An 18,783-nucleotide genomic window follows, 5' to 3' on the forward strand; every position below is an offset into this window, starting at 1 on the left:
GTCCTGCATAGTCAATGATGTTCTGTGACTTGCATTCCTGTTCAGTATAACAGATACAGAATACTTGTTGATGTTGGTTTAGGTATTTACTTAATTTATGACAAAAAAAAAAAAGATCTTTATGGATTAAACCTTTCTCTGAAGTATAAAGCACAATCCAGCAACATGTTTTTATGCCTACAGCTAACACTGTGTTGGGTACCAGTGGTCAAACACAAAGCTATGCTTTGAACTGTCCTGGAATGACCCAGCTGAGAAGAAATTACATTTAATCAAGTATTAAAAAAAAAAAAAAGTTTTAAAAAATAGGGACCTGCATAGGCTTTCTTGATGTAAGTCATCCATCTGAGTAAGTGGAAGCATGTACATGTAAGACAACCTGTGTCAAAGTCAGCAATATGTGCATGCAACGTAAATAGATGTTAACTCATCTGAATCATTTCACAATGTGGCTACAAATGAAAAGTGCAAACACGAACAGCACAATGTGATCCACTAGGAAATGGGAAATTAGCTGGGAAATACTAACAATGACTAAATGAAATTTCCCAGCCACAACACTACCTATTTGAAGGAAGAAAGCAAAATGAGGATATGGTCCAGAACCTTTCACAGTGGGGAACCTGAAGACAGGGAGCATAACCCCTATCTCACCACCAAGCTCAGCAACATCCTCCTGTCCTAGAACATGGCAGCTAAGAGTCCAGCCACTGCCAGAGCAGCAGCTGCTTTATATTTCCAGAGCTCAATGTAAATTACCATTCAGATTAATGGTTTCAGATACAGACTGAACTTTACCACTGTGCAATCAACTTGCAAAGGAGTTGATTCATATGACATTACAAGAAAGCCATTGTCAGAATAGGGTGATCTCACTAAAAGAATAGATGTGGATGTCTCAATGATGTAGCATATTTTAAATGCTATTTCCTTGCTTGCAGTCACATGAAATATTATCAGCACTCTTGTAGTTCAAACAAACATCCGGAAAAGATACCATCAATCGTCAATTTCCATGAAGGTGTATTACAGAGCACATTGACAAGTCTTTCTTTAAAATTCTGTTATTTTTACATGTTTCTAAAACTGGAAAAAAACCATACAGAACAAAAACTCTTAAGTAAATGTATTTATTATTGTTGGATTTCTTAACGCAGAGATACTGTTATTTCAAGTATAGGCTTACAATCCTGTTTCATTGTTCTTTATGCCAAAACAAGAGACAAGAACACCCTGGTCAACGGCATTTTGATCAGGAGAGTCAAACTGTGGTTTCAGATATTTATGCACAAATCTCATTGACAGCAGTATCAATTATATTTGCACATGAAGTGAAAATCTGCCTCAAAAAAAAACACTGAAAAGATTAAGAACTCTTGCTATTTTAACACCCTTTTTACACAGAAAAGCACTTGCATACATGGAGAAAATACATATTCAGGATACAAAGACCAAGTTCTCAAAATCCATGTCACTTTGTTTGCTACAACTTTAAAATGCAGATTAGTCTTTTAATATGGACAATCAGTTGTGACACAAACAGAAACAGCTCTTCCCCCATTCCACAGTTTTAACTACATATAACTCCATGAATACAATTTTCAGAACAGACCTCTCTGCTTCACCTGTTCACTGTTTTAAGAAGTTAAAAGCTTAGTTCTTTATCAATGGTTATGAAGAAATTTTCTATCCTTTCATATTCTATGTGAGTATCAAATACCAATGAGGGCTCTCATTTATTTCCAAGAACGCCTTGTGCATTAACTGGTGCAGCTCAGAGCAGGATACGGATAATGCTGAAAACAACTACTGAAAAATATGTTTTCATGCTGAAAACAATTACTTCTCTTAACTGCAACCTTTTTAACATGGAATAAGGCAAGCATCAAGGGGCATGTGGGCAACAGGAAATGGTTTTGTAGCTGTTAGTAGCATCTTCTTTCTTCCTTCGTACTATTAACAAAAGCTAATGTTAAAGCAGTTATGAAGAGCCAAACAGATTGTCTACTTCCATTTTAATGCTAGGATTTGCCTAAGTAAATATTATCCTCTGAAAGTGAAATTCACATTTCATGACTCAAAGTTTCAGCCTCTGGACCTACAGCTGTAGTTCTGTCTAAATGCAAGAGAGGACACAAATCAAAAGCATCTCTTAGTTCTAGAGGTTGCCTCATTCAGGGATACCCAACCTGAGACAGGTCCTAGAGGAATGATGCGCTCACCATCCTGAAATACCGAGGCTGAGTTGGGCGCCAGTTATCAACCAGGGGGAGAACAGGTTCATTCTCAGCATTCTTGGACAAGCTGCGGAGCTTCGCCATCTGCAGGAGAGCAAAAATCAAAGTGTCCTGATGGCAGTACCTTGAGATCAAATCCACAGCCCAACAATTAAACCAAGGAGGCTGGCCCATGCCCTGAAGCTGGGGAGAAAGTGTCCTTCAAAGTTGTGAACATGTCCTTCACCCCATCACCACAAGAACAGTACTCATGTTCCTTTCCTAGCAGTAATGTTCTTAGAAATAGTCAAGACAGAAAAAAATTGGTCCTATCTGAACAGGATTGTGAAAAATACTCTCATTTATGTACTGTCTAAAGAACTGTGTAGTACGTCACAGAAACTGTGGGAAGTCCTCAGAAAATGTGAATAGAACAGTCTATGCCCTAATAAACCTCTCCTACTTGAACCCTGCCTTAGTGTCTAATTGTTAAGAACCCTCTGGAATTGCAAGCTGTTAAGGCTAAATTATAAACTAATTGTTCATTTCCATGGTGGGTCTGTAGCAGACGATACATTCTGCTGCAATGACACAAAAAAGTCCATTATTAATAACAGCAATGTAAATCTGGTTAATGACTTGGTCAGGGTTTCAAATGGTTTGTAAACAGGGTCTGCAGCTTGACTCTCCTTGGCCATTTTTTTTTAACCAAGGTATGGGTTTTTTGAGGGATGCCGTAAGAAGAGTTCTGCCCATACTCTTCAAAACTGTATAATGCTCCTCCTCTACTGCTTTCTGATTTTCAAAGGATGCAACACATATACCCACTTACAGATACATTATGGTTGGTTGTTGTCACTGCCATGCACAACATTAGACAGAAAGTGTACCAGCTGTGGTTCAAACACTTGACACTACCCTGTTTGAATGGCTTACCGTGAAAAGGATGCATACATTTCCCCATGCGTACACTTGAAAATGTAGCCCCATCCATGGCACACATCAACTTTGTTTGCAACTAGCTTCAATATGCTGATGTATCTACCTTTTACAGTACAGAGTCCAAGTCCAACAGAAGCAGAACTTCTGTCTGGGCTGTAAAAGCTGGGTTCACTGTAACTATACTGATTCCAGTTTATGGACTGAGCTAGCTCAGGCATCTGAACATTGCTCTTCACTACACAGCTCAGAAAAGCCAGCTATCTCAGTTTGCCTGAACAATGATGAGTCCACATTTATAACCCGTATAATATGCAGCAGCTGGATTATTCATCTGAAATCTGAAATGTAATTCTTCATTTCAGATGAAGAATAATTTGCATGGGAACAGTAGGAGATGAAAATCGTTCATTGGTTTCGTTAATACTGATAAAGTACTATTGAAAAAGAGATTGCTGGGTTTTGTTATTCTTTGTGGAAGATTTTCCCTACTCAGAAATAAAAAAAGAAGCATATATTCAGGCTATAGCTACATAAAGGTGAAAAAATTAGTCTGCAATTGGATAGTTATTCCACAGTTAAATTCCTATCCTTTCATTAAAAGTAATCTGAGCAGCTAGGCCACCCACTCTACACCTCACAGGGATTTCCGATTAATTGATTTTTCCTGCAGAGTACTGATTCACAGTGACTGCGCTTATCCTTGTGGCTAATATACTATTACCATCTGGCTGTAAAAGCATCCTAGTGATCCACTGTAAATGCACACACACTTAAAATAATTGCTATTAATGAGGCTGCCATGGTAGTACACTTTCTAGGATTAGAAATAATTGGTAACACAATCCTCTTTTATGAATACATTATTTAGACTGCAGGCACTCTGGAGTGAGGAAAGTTTTTCTATTGTATTTGTATACAGTACCTCACATACACTGCCAATTCTGCCTGAAAAGCAGAGTAAGAGCCAATGTCCCATCTATATGTAGTAATTTCCTTTTTACCTTAAATACTCCATATTTTCTACAGTAGGGCCAGTTAGAGAATAGTCTGCTTCCCAAAACAGACTAACTTCAGATAAGCTGAAAAGAAGGCCATCACCCAAATAAAGCAGTGATCAAAAAGTCTTTTCATGAGGCTGGATGAATGATGTGATTAGTTATTCTTTTAAAAACACATTTTAAATCAGAGATGCTCAGTAATGACTACACTTTTCGCAACAAAATCCGTCGTTGGTCTTTTATAATATAAGCCTCTAAGCAGATTTATTTTGTGGAAGCCAGTCAGACCATATTTGTATTTTTCACACATGTACCAGCTTCAAAATAGCCCACGTATTTTAGTTTTCACATGGGCAAGGAAACAGGAGACAGATCGATCAATAAACTGCAAAAATTAAGCTGTAAGTTATATGAATACATTACCATATTTCATCTCTTGCCAGCTAAGGTTCCCATCATACCTGAGTTCTATTCTTTGAAAGATAAAGAGCCACATAAATACAAAGTACTAGAAAATAGATTTTTTTTGTGATACATGCACATCAATCAATACAACAAAATACGTTATCATCACCTTGGAACCTAAAATGAAAAGTTATGTGTCTATGTATAACATCTATGTAGCAAGTCAGTCACTTGATTAATGTTCATGTTTTCACTATCCTGAAGTCTTGAAATTTGTGATATCATATCATTATAGTCTGCTGAGTAGAGGAATAATCTCATTTGAGAAAACTGACTTGTGTGGTACAAGTAGAATCATAGGCTGAAATGTGATGGAAGAGGGCATTCAAACTTCTATAAACCGGGCTGAGGAGAAATGAGGATTAACAAGAAATACTCCTTTACAGTAAGTGATCAGAGAATGCTTTCAAATTAACAAGAAATTATAGATATCTGATGCTGCTCCCATTTGCAAAAACTTAGCTGTTATACCTTCTAGAATCATAGGTATAAAGCACCCGATACAACACTTCCCTAACTTTCCCAGTTATGTGATGCCATTTAGAATATGGGGCAGATAGAATCACCAATACCATTACATTTATACTCTGATAAGAGATGCTTTTGAAAGCAGCATGCTGTGAGACACATTTGCAAAGGAGAATGTTCGAAAAGTTGGAAATGCTCAGCTGCATTAGGTGAGAACAGTGGACTCCTGCTTCATCCAGTGTGCAATGTAGTTATGGTACCTGACTATCTCACTGGATTTTAGAGCAGCTTTATTTCATAATTTGTCCAGTGATTACCCTCAAACATTCATCATAAGCAATGAACGCTTCACGTGAGGAAGCTTAAGACAATACAAATGATTGAAAAAATCCTGTGTAATCAAAGTTGTTGGTGCAAATCTAACATAAGCTAAATGTGTCAATGTTCTGATTTAAATAGTTGCAAGAGAATACAAGTTAATGGCTTGAGCTTTCCTACATTGGCTCTTGGTGTAATGCAGTGTTTTGAGCTCTGTGTAAAATACAAGGTATGAGCCACATCCAGCTCCATCCTTTCCTGCTAACAAGAGTTAATATCATGGGAGCAGAGGGACTGGGAAACAAAAAGACAACTACTCTTTTCTTTAGCTGATGTTAAGAGGTCTCTTGCCCACGGGAGCAAGAACTCTCATATACAGTAACTACTGCTTGCTGTCAGTCACACTCTAAACTGGTATAAACTCTTACCATCTACACTGTGTTATGATTTTACTGATTTATAAAGCTCTCTGATGTCTGTGGATTTGAACCATCATGATGTCTGACATGGGCTAGGAAACAATGAACTATTCCAAGTAGAGAAGGTTAATGTAGGTAGGAGTCATACAGAGACAGATAAAGAGGTGTGTCTAATAGGTTGATTGCACATACTAGATTGTAGACTGCAGTCCTTTGAAGATTTTTACAGGTTCCCTATGGAGTTCCAAGGTAGTTTAAGGCATTCAGTTATTCACTGTCCTTTTAATCATGCAATTTCTCACAGAATCCAATAAGCATTTTCCTTGTCAAAAGAATAAGATCAGGTTATGGCATGTAACTAAAAAGAAGTGGGTAAAATATTATCTATGATGTGAAGTTTACCTGGTCCGAGCTGACTATGATAGGCTCTCTAAGAACAATCCAGGTGATGCACTCTTCACAAGGTGGAGTAGTGAAAGACCCATGGTATGTCCAATAGTCATGAGATTTAGGGAAAAGAATTGAAGGATCGAAGTTTGTAAAAGGAGCTTCTTTCCCCTTTAAAAAAACCACAACAAAACCAAACAGAAAACTCTTCAACAGCTCTAGTCAAGATTAGGTAAAGACACAGTTCTGGTATTTTAAGAAACAGAGAGTGACTCAGATACTTCAAAGGTATGAACTAAGGAAACTAAGCACATATCTACACAAGACATAATGATGCAGTGTAAAGGTAAGTGGACTGTATGACCCTCACAGATGGGCCCAGAGAAGCGTGACACAACATACAACTCCATGATGTTACTTCCTGTACTTGAACTAACTCACGTGAAGCCGCGTCCAGTACCAATGCGCTTCACTCATTTCTGTGCATTCTGTACTCTTCTTTATGGTCTCTTTTCTTATGGAAATTCTGCCTATCTATTAAATATTGGGTTAGGTCACCATATAATGAAGTGAGACAGGTACTCTAGATTTATATTTGTGCTAATAACAAACTGTCTTGCCTATGCAATGTGAGATTCTTATCACATAATGTTATCTGAGACACAGATGTCTAGTCAGTGGCATTTCCAGAGGTTCATTAGGCAGCCTATTTCAAGACCAAATGAACCACCTTCCAAAAGTGCCTTTCTTTTGTCACTGACCACTGAGAGAATAAGACTCCATGCCTAGTTTTTAGGTGAGTAAAGTTTGGTGAGATGACTTATATTCACAAAATTATAAGGCCTACTAAAGCCAAACAAGGCTCATATGTAAATGGAAGAAAGGACTTTTCTTGTTAAGAAAAAGCTACCCATGGTTTTATTCACAAGTATATTCTGGCAATGTTGCAGAGTAGAATTTGAAAACTAGAAAGTCATGCCTCTTGATTTTTTTTTTGGCCTGAGAATTTGCAGCCATCTTCCTATAATGAAAAGCCCAACATCGTTACCTTTGTTTTGATAGCATTTATTTCTTCAAGAATTCTCTTCATCTCTGGTTTGGGAGTTTTCCCTACCTGTAAAGAAGAAAGCATAAGCTAATCAAAGAGTTCTGCTAGATCAGTTTTCATCTTCATCCTATTTTTTTAATATGTGCATCTAAACATATATCACTGTAAAATTACAATGCAGTAACTGAACCTATCACCCCTACCAGCTTAGTAAGCTATGTCTTCTGTCTGTACCCTCTGTCTGTACCCCAACAGATATTATGATCCAAATGATGAAATTATATCAGTACAGAAACTCAGCATCACAGGTAATTCGACAATACAGCTATTCCCGCTGACATTGAATTTTAGCCTAACAAAGATAAAGAATTCTTCAGACTCAAGTACAGAACTTGGAAAAAGTTTCATTCTAGTTTAAAAACCAGATTTCATGGTCAGATCTACTGTTTGCAATTGTTGATTTCAACACAGACGTCCATCTTTCTATCTCTAGTGAATATTAATTGAACAAGAGAGAGCAAAAGCCAATTATTTCAGGCTAAGACTGCATGATCCCAAAAGGATTTTAAGAAAGAACGATCTACATGTATCGATGGCGCATTAGTTTTGCCTGTGAGAAAGTTCATGAAAAGCCTAGGGGTGGTATCTGTCCCTGAAATCAGTCCATGATTAGCACAAAAGACAGCTGACCACTATTGGTCAGAGGGCCACTACTGACATTGTGTCCCCGAAGCAGGGACGAATACAAGTTTACAGCTTCCACCAGCCACATAGTGACACAATAGTTGCTGGGACCAGTGTGTGTAGTATTAGATACCATCTGAAATAACATGACTCGTGCTCTATAACTTGAAAAGTATGCATTACTGAAATCAAGCCCTTCAATATGGTACAATCCCTAGAAAATATATTCAGAGGGGTTTGGTTTTTTAACCCTGTAAGAATAGAAACCTCTACAGTAGCTGTATAAAGAAGTGTTGCATGCTTCTACTTACTTGCAAAAATATGGCCAAAACAGCTATTCCATCAGCTCTTCTCACAGCATCAAGGTAATTACTGTATTTGGGATTCCAGTGTAACAAATGTAGCTGGAAACAAAGAAAAACATGTAAAAAAATCCACTGTTGAAGAGCAAGCCATCTAAGGATGAATTTAGAGTTCTTCAATACGTGAGAGAGTTTGGGGCAACAAAGAAGAGGATTAGGTCTTCAAAAAAAACCCCAACAAACGGACAGCAATTCATATGGGTTATATGAGCCATATATTACCATTTAGACTACTATTTTCTTTAAAATAAACTATAAACAACTTAATACAGAAATTTCAAAAAAATCTCATCTTAAAGCTGAAGAAGACAGAAAAGATGCTTAAGTAAGCAGGTAAAACATGCAGTTCAGAAGTCATCTACTGATAAGTGATTCATTTCTATTTGGCTTTCAAATTACAGCAATTCTAGCAAAGAATCTATAAGAATGTAAGCTTTGTATATTATTAGTCTACAGATCTCAACTTCCCTTACAATCCTAAAGTGGTAGAAAACAAGGTCACGCATTCTTCCTCCTTTCTGTCACTACAATTTTATAGCTCTGCTATAATACTATACTTTCAGAATACTGTTTTAGTAAGTTTGCATTGCCTCTCAGTAATTCAGTCTTGCTGTCCATGTTGGTTTAAGAACATGGAAACTATTGTTTCATGCAATATTTTTCTTTTCTTATGCTGTGAAAATTACTTCAACCTGATTCATGTTTGTAAGAATCAGTGGGAGTAAGAACGTCACAGATAAATAAATAGAAAGAACTCCTTGAAAAGCTGACAAATGACAAATTTTGTCTCACCTGAACAATAATGACAAATGTTATTTTACACCCTATTTTAAAAAAAAAGTAGTGAGTCATACCTCTCCTGCATATCTCACTCCATTCACAACATGCTCAGAGCCATGGTCATCAGATGAACCCCAATGAAAGTGAAGCTGACGCAGCCTGTAGACTCCTGGAAGTGGCCCACCTCTCAGCACTGCAATTGATAATCTGCAACAGCATTAGACTCAAGTATCTTTCAAATCTTTTAAAATAAATATATATAATTTTAAAATATTTACATACATATTTACACATTTACTGTACAGCTGCTCTACATTCTGAGAGTACTTAGTACCTCTCGGAAGTCTGCACTGATTTTAGCAGCACTTCAGGCAACCATCCTCAGCTATATGCACTTACAGGCAGATGGAAATTATTTGTGTCTAGGCTTCCATTCTAGTCAATAGATATCATTGTTTTAATTCAGCTGCATAAATGTGCATCTAGTACCTTCTAGGACTGGAAGATGTGATACAAGATCTGTAGAAGAACTTTATTTTTCTAAAGCAGCATCTGGAGGCAAGGTGAAACACATTAGGTTATCAAAAATGGCATGAGATGCCTGTGTTTGGGTAACTGAAGTAAACCCCTAATTCAAGCTTCTAGAGTAATTCTGCTTGCCTTAAGGTAGACACTCACAGATGGTGACCTGAATTGCTCTCTGGACCCCATTGATTAAGTGTGACTCCATCTCTGTTGATTAGAATGGGAGTTTAGAGACATAACCCACCTACTTTTAAAAGCCCACATATGACACCTAAATTTAGAAGTCTTAATCTCCCCCTGAATTCTATCTAATATCTACCTATATCAAAGCACACAAAAATAGCCATGATTAAGATCAGCTACTGAAGTGCTAGATGATAAACAAATTCCCACAAAACACTGCAAATTACGTGTCTTACTGCAGGCTATGACTTATTTGTTTAAAAATCTATGAAACTACTGATGCTGCTTCTGCTGTAATGGCTGCTCCCTCCGGCTGTGCAAGAGGAGAAAGAAAACAATGAATGAGCCAGAAAAGCAATCACTGAGAATGCAAGCTATTTTCCTAAAGAAAAGTTCAGCCTGTGATGAACAATACCCTGTATTCTAAATAATCTTAACATTTTTACATTATGTACCATGGTGGCTTATTTGAAAGAATCTCACGATAAAAAGGGAAGAACTTCTTCACATTCACCAAATACTAATTAATATAAAACTCTCATTCACTTTATTTGGAGATAGAAGTTATAGCATTCCTATAAGTCATTCAGCAGTTCGCAAGAACAGGTCTTTATATGATAAAGAAAAACATCCTTAAATATAAAAAGAAAGAAATTAAATCCATGATCATCTCAAGAAATAATGTATTAAGAGTATTCTTTACTGCACACTAAGAGCAAGCTGTTATTTTCAACAAATTCCCTTTACTTGTTCCCACAGACATCCAGTACTGTGGCCGATGCAGACACAGTAACAGTAGTAGCTGACAAGGCCATCAATTCTCCATTAAAATAGATCTGTAAGACCAAATAATCCAGTTTAACGTAAAAATGTGTCATTATTTCCACTGATGGGCCATCAGCAGACATTTTCAACTGGGCGTTAGGTGAAGCTCTGCATCACCTCGTGCCAACACATTCCTGCTTCACTCATCTATAAATAGACAGTAGCTTTTACTTATCACACTTTAAGCAGACAGAATGATGCAAAGACTAAGATGCCTATAAACCAACATCTCCTGAAGGACAAAAAGGTGTCTTCTTTCTTTTATTTGTAAAAGATAGAAATGCATAAAATGACAATGTAAGTAAACGAAATTTCCCTCTGTCAGTAAATGAAATTTCCCTCTGCTTTAAAAATGTAAACCAAACAGTTACAAGAATTAAGTTCTCCAATATCTAAACCATAAAAAAATACTAAACTATGTCTGCATAGCTCAAAGCTAGTAAAAGAAATCTTTACTTTTTTTAAACATGTGGCTTGGAACCTAAATTCTAAAAGTATTTTTATCCTCTTGGGTTTTGGTTTTCAGAAAATACTAACACAAATAAATATACACCCATATAACAGTCAGAAAAAAGAATACAAGGTAGAAGTTCATAAAAGAAAATATGGTATCTTTAAACTGTTTTTCAGTGGTGTTAAAATATAGCTGTATTTTTATATATTTACATGTTTATATGTAACAGGGAATTATTCTAACAATTATTACACAGGAAATGTTCACCTTAAATATCTGAGTCTCCCAGTTTTAAGGCTGCAATAGGTGTTTGCCTACCACATAACATTACGAAAGGATGCTTTTCTAGAAGGCCCCATGACTCACTCTGAGCTTCTCCCTATGACACTGCATGAAGTTAAAAGCAAGAACTTTAGAAAAGGAGCCAGCAGGTTCACTCCCTGATAGCTTTTCTCTTAGTCCTCTGAAATACTGTGCAACCCTTTTCACATGGCTACCTGAATGGCTGGACTTACTTCTGAATATTGGAAACATGGCATTTCTGTTCCTGTTTCTGCTCTACAGGAAGTAACAGGACGGCCACAGCAGACTTACCAAAATGTAACTCCCTTTAACTTGCTGTCATTAAAGTAACATGGCCCAGCTGCAGAAATATACAAGCCAGCACAGGAAGACAAGGGAGAAAAGTATTCACTCCTTTTTGGTGCCTTATTGTTGCAAACTCTCATCCCATTGCTCAGTGACTGACTTTTTTCACATGGGTTTGCACATCACCCTCCACCAGTGCCTGATACCAGACATAAAAATGTCACACCAGTCTGAAGCACTTGCTCAAATTCCACGTCCCTCTCATCCACGCTGATGAACCGTCTATGACAGAGCAATCCTACACGGACACACGTGTGGATGTCAGTTCCAGTGAAAAAGTTCACCTTTTGTTTGATCTGTCATAAACTGAGCAGCATGAGACAGAACTGGCTAATAAAAGAATGTTTTTTTTTTCACTCTCAATGTAATCACTGAGGCAGACGTTTGCCCAAGAGAGGGCAAGTGTTGCACAGAAGAGTGTAACTAAGGCAAGAAAAAGCTCTGTATCTCACTCTGTGTGTTTACACACAAAATGAAGGTGTGACACAGTTTGAGTGGAGATGGCCACTCCACTCATCCTTAACAACAGAAATGTGACAAGAAGGTTTTGAAATAATTGCATCCACTTGCTGAGCAGCTCAGGTAGGGGTCTGGTTGTTAATGTGCACTAATATCAGTTGTCATCTATCCTCAATGAGGTAAAATTGGCAAAGTTATGCCTACACAAATACCTTCACTGTTTGCTGTGAAGGCACACTGTGAAAGTCAGGCGGAAAAACACAAGGAGCACCAAACAGACTCATGAGGCGAGCTGTGTTTATGAACATGAGAAGAAATAACTGTTCTTACAAGATTTATGATCCTCACATCCTGCCAAATACATAAAATGAACTGGTAAACCACGGTGAAATTAAATTAGTAAGGTATTACTGCATGACAATTGAATAAGACATATTACCTTTGTTATGCTGCTTTATAACAGAATCTAAGTGCAGTAGAAAACCTACAGCTTTTTAATGTCAGTGCCACATATTTTAGATGCTATAAAAAAGCCTCTGCTCAAAAGAGGATCTCTACTGAAACAGTCTGGCTAACTGCAGGGATAAAATGTGTTTCCTAAAAGCTTTTGGAACTGAAATTTTAGTTTTTACTGAAATTTTCTATAAGCAAGTACTGAATAGATATGCAGAAGAATTACTTTTGTTTGTATCTGAACTTTATACTCTTACAGGGACAGACTGGGAAAGAGAAGCATCTGACAGAAGTCTGTCAGTGTGCCACCCACCCTCACCTGCACTGCAACACACCTTTTCCAGTTTTGTGCCTCTTGATCACAACCTGTTCATCAGTGAGCTCCCAAACCATCTTTCTTTGTGATCTACGGTAGGGCTGAAATCCTCACCTCCAGGGGGAGAAAACTGACAGTCCACTGGGTAACTGTAGCCTCAGAAGACACCCTTGACTGTTCAAGCATTTTTACCTCTAACAATGGAAGTTCAAAGTTAACAGAAATTCAACTCTTCAGGTCTGCAGTGATCATATTAATGCTCAGTACCTTCATGCAGACACTACAAATGATAGATGTGTTAAACACTGAAGGAAGAATTTAAGTTTGCTGGCCTTTGCAATATGTGGTATAGCCGTCAAGTGGTACGTACCACAGCTACACAAGCATTGGGATTTAGCTGTGCTATTCTTATAACGGCTGCTGGCTTGTTCCAGTGTAAATTCAGTACACAAAATATTAAGTAACTTTTTGCAGGATCAACCATAACTTGAGTTTCTATGGACAGACTTCCCACAGTTTTAATTAAAGTTACTGGGTTTTGTCCTCATTGTTTTAGAACCAGTCAACAAATACATATTTATTCACCAGAAGTTGATAATCAAAATCTCGTTTGCAAAGATAAATGAGATCTCCCACAAAGTGATACTCTAGGAAATGCTGTCCACAAGCACTAGTCATGCTAAATGAGATCAGTAAGAAGCTTACTCTACTTAGAGTAACTGTCTCTTTAAACTTTTTTTGCATCATCCACTTCCAAAGGCACATATTCCTTTGCTAAGAAATTGAAAGATTCTGCAAACAGCATCAAGGTAACCTTGAAAGAAACTGTGCCTGCACTGAGGTACTCCAAGCCCTTAAATGTCATTCATGAGAAAGTCAGTAAAAGGAGAAGTAGGAATCTGTTTGGCCAATGAACTTCCACAGAAAGTGCTAAGGACGTAACAAAAATAACAAATTGAGAAGCTGAAAGAAGGCATCCATTTGACAGAGCTTTAGTGTATCCCTCCCCAGCTGCTGTCTGGGTTCCAGTACAAGGCTTATGTATCTTTACTGTTTATTAAACAATCGAACACCTTCATCTAACCATCTAACTAAGGTATTACATTAATTGTAAGGAAGTTATAAACTATATATCTCACACAGCATCATGACAATGGTCCTACCAGTTAGGTGCTCTCAGGACACTTCTCTGGCATGAATACTTTTGGAAGTTTAAAAGCAAATGGACTCTGCTAGTAGAAATGAGATTGCAGCCCTAATTCAAAACAAAACCAGATTCAATGCTGAATCTAAAAGTATCGGAGTTGCCATTCACGCCAAACAACAAAGCAGTGGTAGGCTGCTATGTGGTAGTACCCAAGTTCTGGTATGGGTCTTATTGGGCACAGCCACCTAGAAGGTTTTGATTTCAGCTCCCAGTTATCTCCTGGATTTCGAGACCCCTATGATGATTTTACAGTGCTTAAGGTCCTTCTTCCACATAGGTACGGTAAGACAGGCAACTGAGTCCACAACAGTCATTAACTTGTACAACACAGGCAGCAGAGGCATGACACAGCTCCTAAAGCAAGTATCTGTCATCAAACCTTCAATTGTACAGAAGATTCTTAAAGTCAGTAAGACTTTATAAATAGCTGGAGATAAATTTTCCAATTCCTTCCACTAGACTAACTGCAAAGATAACAGTAATAAGGCCTTTATCAACATAATATGTGAATTACATGGATGGCACTTTCCTTGGAAGCTTCTAATAATTTAAGAAACTGTCCCACCAGTGAATATTCAAAGTATTCCTGGAACAGAAGACACAATGAAAGTAAAACCTGGAGACATCCAATGTAATTTGTTTTATCACTCATCTTTGCAATTTATTCTGCAATCTATTTCATCTACCACTAATGAAAACCTAGAAAGAACTACAGATATGGGTTTGACCACTCTAACTGAAAAAGTCAGGAAAATAAAGGAAGCCCTTAGTTTTCTGGTTAACTCAGAAATAACTCAGATAAATAGACAGAGTGATAGATAGATAGATAGATAGATAGATAGATAGATAGATAGATAGATAGATAAGATAGATAGTCTTTTTTCCAAAGGACATGACTGCTATTACATATGTATGTTTTATGCAGCTGGTGGTTCCTTTACACAAAAAAATAAGTCACTATACATATCCTAAAAAACTTAAAACATGCTCAAGTCAGTAGGAGTATGCACAGTGGAATTTGTCCTGCAATTAGCATTATATTAGAGAAGGAACACCACCCACAGACTCTGCAGGCAATGGTATAACAAAGAAGACATAACAATAAACACCGAATGTTTCTTGCCTTCAAAGAGTTGAGAAATACACCTACTTTTTTTCCAGTGAGTCACTTTTTATTTCTGAGATCAGAACACAACAGTTACTGAGCAGTTCTGAAAAAAAATTCAGAACATTCCAAAACTTTTTGCTCTTTGTGGCCACAGTGTTACATCCATGCTGTAGATGGCTGTGCCTGGATACTCTCTCCCATGTAAAATCTGAGTAATTATAACAATAATTACTTTGACATTTATGCAGAAGATGCAACCATTGATATATTTGACGCTGTTCCAACAAATACAAGATATGGTAAAAAATGGTAAGTAATGGTCATGGAGGTCTTCTCATATGCCACAGCTACATCTCTTTGCTGATGTATTGTGTTATCTGACATTAATATTTTTATTCAAATAACATTAAAGATTCCCACTTTGCTAGAAAAGTAATCAAACTCTTGACCGCATAGCTATTTGTGGGTTTTGACAGTGTATTACCTAGTCCAGCGTACGTACATTTTGATCCTGTTTTCACAAAAGTCATTCATTAAAAATCCATGCCCATAGATATTTAAGATCAATCAACCTATTAGTAAAATTTCTCCTAGTAATTACAGCTGTCATTCCTAGTTACATTGTAATAGAAATTGGAACTTTTAATGCAGTTAAGAACTAAGTCTGTACTGTACACTGTGGAAGACAGACTTCTCAATATTTTACTGAAACTGACATTTCTTTTTCCTTTTCTTACCATCCCATATACTACAAATAATAACACCATTTTGTTGACCTTGATACAAGAATAAAGCGTGAGGTATGCATTTGGTTTTTCCTTTTTATCACAGTACTAATGCAGTTTCATACTTCTTTCAGTAATGTTTCTTCCTTTGAAATATAGCCAAGAGCATTAACATGAAATGTCAGTGGTTCTGCCAACCACCTCTAGCACCTGTTAAACAGAACAGACATATCTCCTCAATATATATAACCCACTAACTCTTAAAACCTATGGATTATGTATGCAGCACATTGTATGTTGTCATAACTACAAGTGGATAAATGATTTTGGACATTCAAGCTGAACCACTGGAAGTTGTCAGCCCTATAATCCTCATTAAGACAAAATCTCATGAATGCCAAAGGGAGTTTTAACTGATTTTGATGACTTTGTGGCAACATCACTTATCAGATATTACATAGGTACAGTTTTCAAATATAACTTCAGCCATATACACAGTCAAAGATGTTCTGCAGGGCATCTCAAACAGCTTGGATGCAATTCAGTCCTCATAGATAAAGCCCGGACTCCCTGCTCCTGGAAAGCAACACAACTGCAATGGCTTTTGCAAGCTTAGAAATTTACCTTACACCTTAATTCATCCTGCACCAAGTTTCCTTGCAGCTCTCTCTATTCCCTAGGATTTTACCTACGGACTTTAAAAGTAGTCCCAGGCCTTTCTCACCAGCTGTGCAGGGCACTGGACTGATAGAAACCTGTCTGTCACATGCAGGCAGTACACAGAGACCTTCTGACAGACATGAGCATTCAGAGCACACTCTGTCTCCCAAACAACTTGAGAAATAATCATTGATATATAATGACAGCTTGAGACGAAAACAAAACTAACCTGATCTATCAAATGAATCGTCAAATACAACTCTGCAGGTTTTCCCATTGTTGAGGATGGTCTTAGCTGCACCAGGATCATAACTAGCAAACCATGGTAGTAGGGAGCGATCGTAATGCACATCTTTGTTATTGATTTCAATGGGTGACTGACGGCGTCCTTTGGCAATCGGGTAATTTTTGTACCAATGATCTGGTCCTAGAAAAAAATACAGAGAAAGATCATGAAAACCTCTTCCAGCTAGGTATGAATTATACTTGTGTTACAATAAATGCAAGCTCGGTTTTGCTTTGCTATAGAACATCAATTAAATGTATTAGTAAGTAGATTACTAATCATCTGGTTGTTAGTCATGTCCTGTCAAGAGTTTCACTGTTAATTATACTAGCTGGAATACTGGATACTGCAAGCCACTCAACTGAACGTAAACTCTCAAAGCAACCTCAGGACTTTACTTATAAGAGACTGGAAATACACCAAGGAAGGCAAGGAGATGTGTATACTTCAAGCCCAGCAGTGGCTAGAAATAGGATGGGATATACCCAAATGACTCCAATGTGGCGCCATGTACCCATCTGGAGAGAGAAAAGACCACTGATACCTGAAGAAGGCAGGAATTTGAAATGTGGATTTAATTATCGTTTCAGTTTTATCAAGAACTTCATGTGGAAAAAGCCTGACCGAGGCCGTGCTGTTCTTCCTACAGCAGAGGAGAGCGCAGGAGCAAGAGGCCACCCAGGTTTCCAGCCTCCAGGCAGGAGGGATTGTGGCAGGAGGGATCCTGGCTGCACGGCGACCCTGCAGCAAGGCTAGCCCGAGGATGGACTTCAAAGCTATGTCACATTTTAAATTATACGGACAGTGGGAAAACTGACTTTCTTCAACTTAGAGGCCTCTGCCACGGCCTCTCCCTCCACCAGCTTCAGCTCTTCCACACCTGCGAGTGGCGACCAGCCGGCCACGCCACCGGCCCGCGCTGCCGCCGCACAGACCCAGGCCGGCCTGGAGCCCACGGTGCCCCGCTCCGTGCGCGCACTGCTGGGGCTTCCCGTTTCGCCCGGGTTTCGCCCTCAGACCCGCTGCCCGCAGGGGCGGCGGCCGCCGAGGAGCCGGGCCGGGCCGCGGCCCCGCGCCCCCGCTCACCGTTGTCGCCGTCGTAGCCCCACGGGTAGTAGCTGGGGTTGATCATGGTGTCGCTGCCGCGCCCCGGCGCCGCGCCTCAGCCTCTCCCGGCGGCTCTGGCAGGACGGTGGCCTCGTCTCACGGCCGCTTTTTATAGACTCCCGCCACCTCCGTGCCCTTCCCCGCCGCCGGCGGGCCGGGAGCGACAGCGGGGCCCCGACCCCCGGGGGCGGGGAGAGCCGCGCTGCCTTGCACCGCCCGCCCGCCGCCGTCCCGCCGCGCCCACCGTGAGGCGCCCCCGGGCCACCTCCGGGTCCCGGGCGGCTCTCCCCGGAGCAGGGGACGGGGGTTGAGGGGGTCCCGCGGCGCGGGGGGTGCAGAGGCTGATCCCGGCGTGGGGCAGCGCGGGGCACCCGGCATGGCCCCAGCTGGGCTGGCGTCTGGGGGCTGCGGGGAAGGACCCGCGGCGGCGCTGCGGAGGCCTGGTGAGGGGAACCTGGTGAGGGGAACCTGGTGAGGGGATCCTGGTGAGGGGATCCTGGTGAGGGGAAGGGGGCTGCTGCCGCCTGCCCCGGCGCCGCGAACAGAGAAAGGCGTGAATGTCCAGAATGAGGTACAAGCGATGTAGGAACAGTTTTCGAATTCATGTAAAACACGTATACATAGACAGATAGACACAAAACCCAGGAAGCTTAGGCTGTCTCGTTTCTGAAATTAAATTAGGGTGGCTGGGCTTTTTATAGTTGGTTGTAGAAAGCCTGTTTGCCAGAAGACCGCATCGC

The 18,783-nt window shown here is 39.4% G+C and overlaps 1 protein-coding gene across 1 annotated transcript; it reads right to left on the reverse strand.

Moving 5' to 3' along the window:
- Positions 1 to 1,116: 1,116 nt before the first annotated feature.
- Positions 1,117 to 18,112, reverse strand: LOC141932855 (carbonic anhydrase 3-like). Its single transcript, XM_074847037.1, has 7 exons — positions 18,023 to 18,112; positions 16,880 to 17,077; positions 9,162 to 9,280; positions 8,257 to 8,349; positions 7,262 to 7,327; positions 6,229 to 6,384; positions 1,117 to 2,321 (listed from the first exon to the last, which is right to left on the reverse strand). Exons 1-7 carry the CDS (start codon positions 18,066 to 18,068, stop codon positions 2,202 to 2,204), a joined length of 798 nt encoding a protein of 265 aa, XP_074703138.1. The 5' UTR covers positions 18,069 to 18,112; the 3' UTR covers positions 1,117 to 2,201.
- Between the last annotated feature and the right edge of the window lie 671 nt (positions 18,113 to 18,783).

The sequence above is a fragment of the Strix aluco genome, chromosome 1 (assembly GCF_031877795.1).
Source record: "Strix aluco isolate bStrAlu1 chromosome 1, bStrAlu1.hap1, whole genome shotgun sequence".
Taxonomy (NCBI): Eukaryota; Metazoa; Chordata; class Aves; order Strigiformes; family Strigidae; genus Strix; species Strix aluco.

Bases quoted from the DNA above. Each gene is read 5' to 3' on its own strand.
- LOC141932855 (XM_074847037.1), bottom strand. From the start codon at position 18,068: ATGATCAACCCCAGCTACTACCCGTGGGGCTACGACGGCGACAACG. The intron at 9,281-16,879 runs GTTAGTTTTGTT...TATCAATTGCAG, and splicing joins CGATTCATTTGATAGATCAG to TGCTGAGAGGTGGGCCACTT. The intron at 7,328-8,256 runs GTAAGTAGAAGC...TCTTCTTTACAG, and splicing joins TTTTGGCCATATTTTTGCAA to GTAGGGAAAACTCCCAAACC.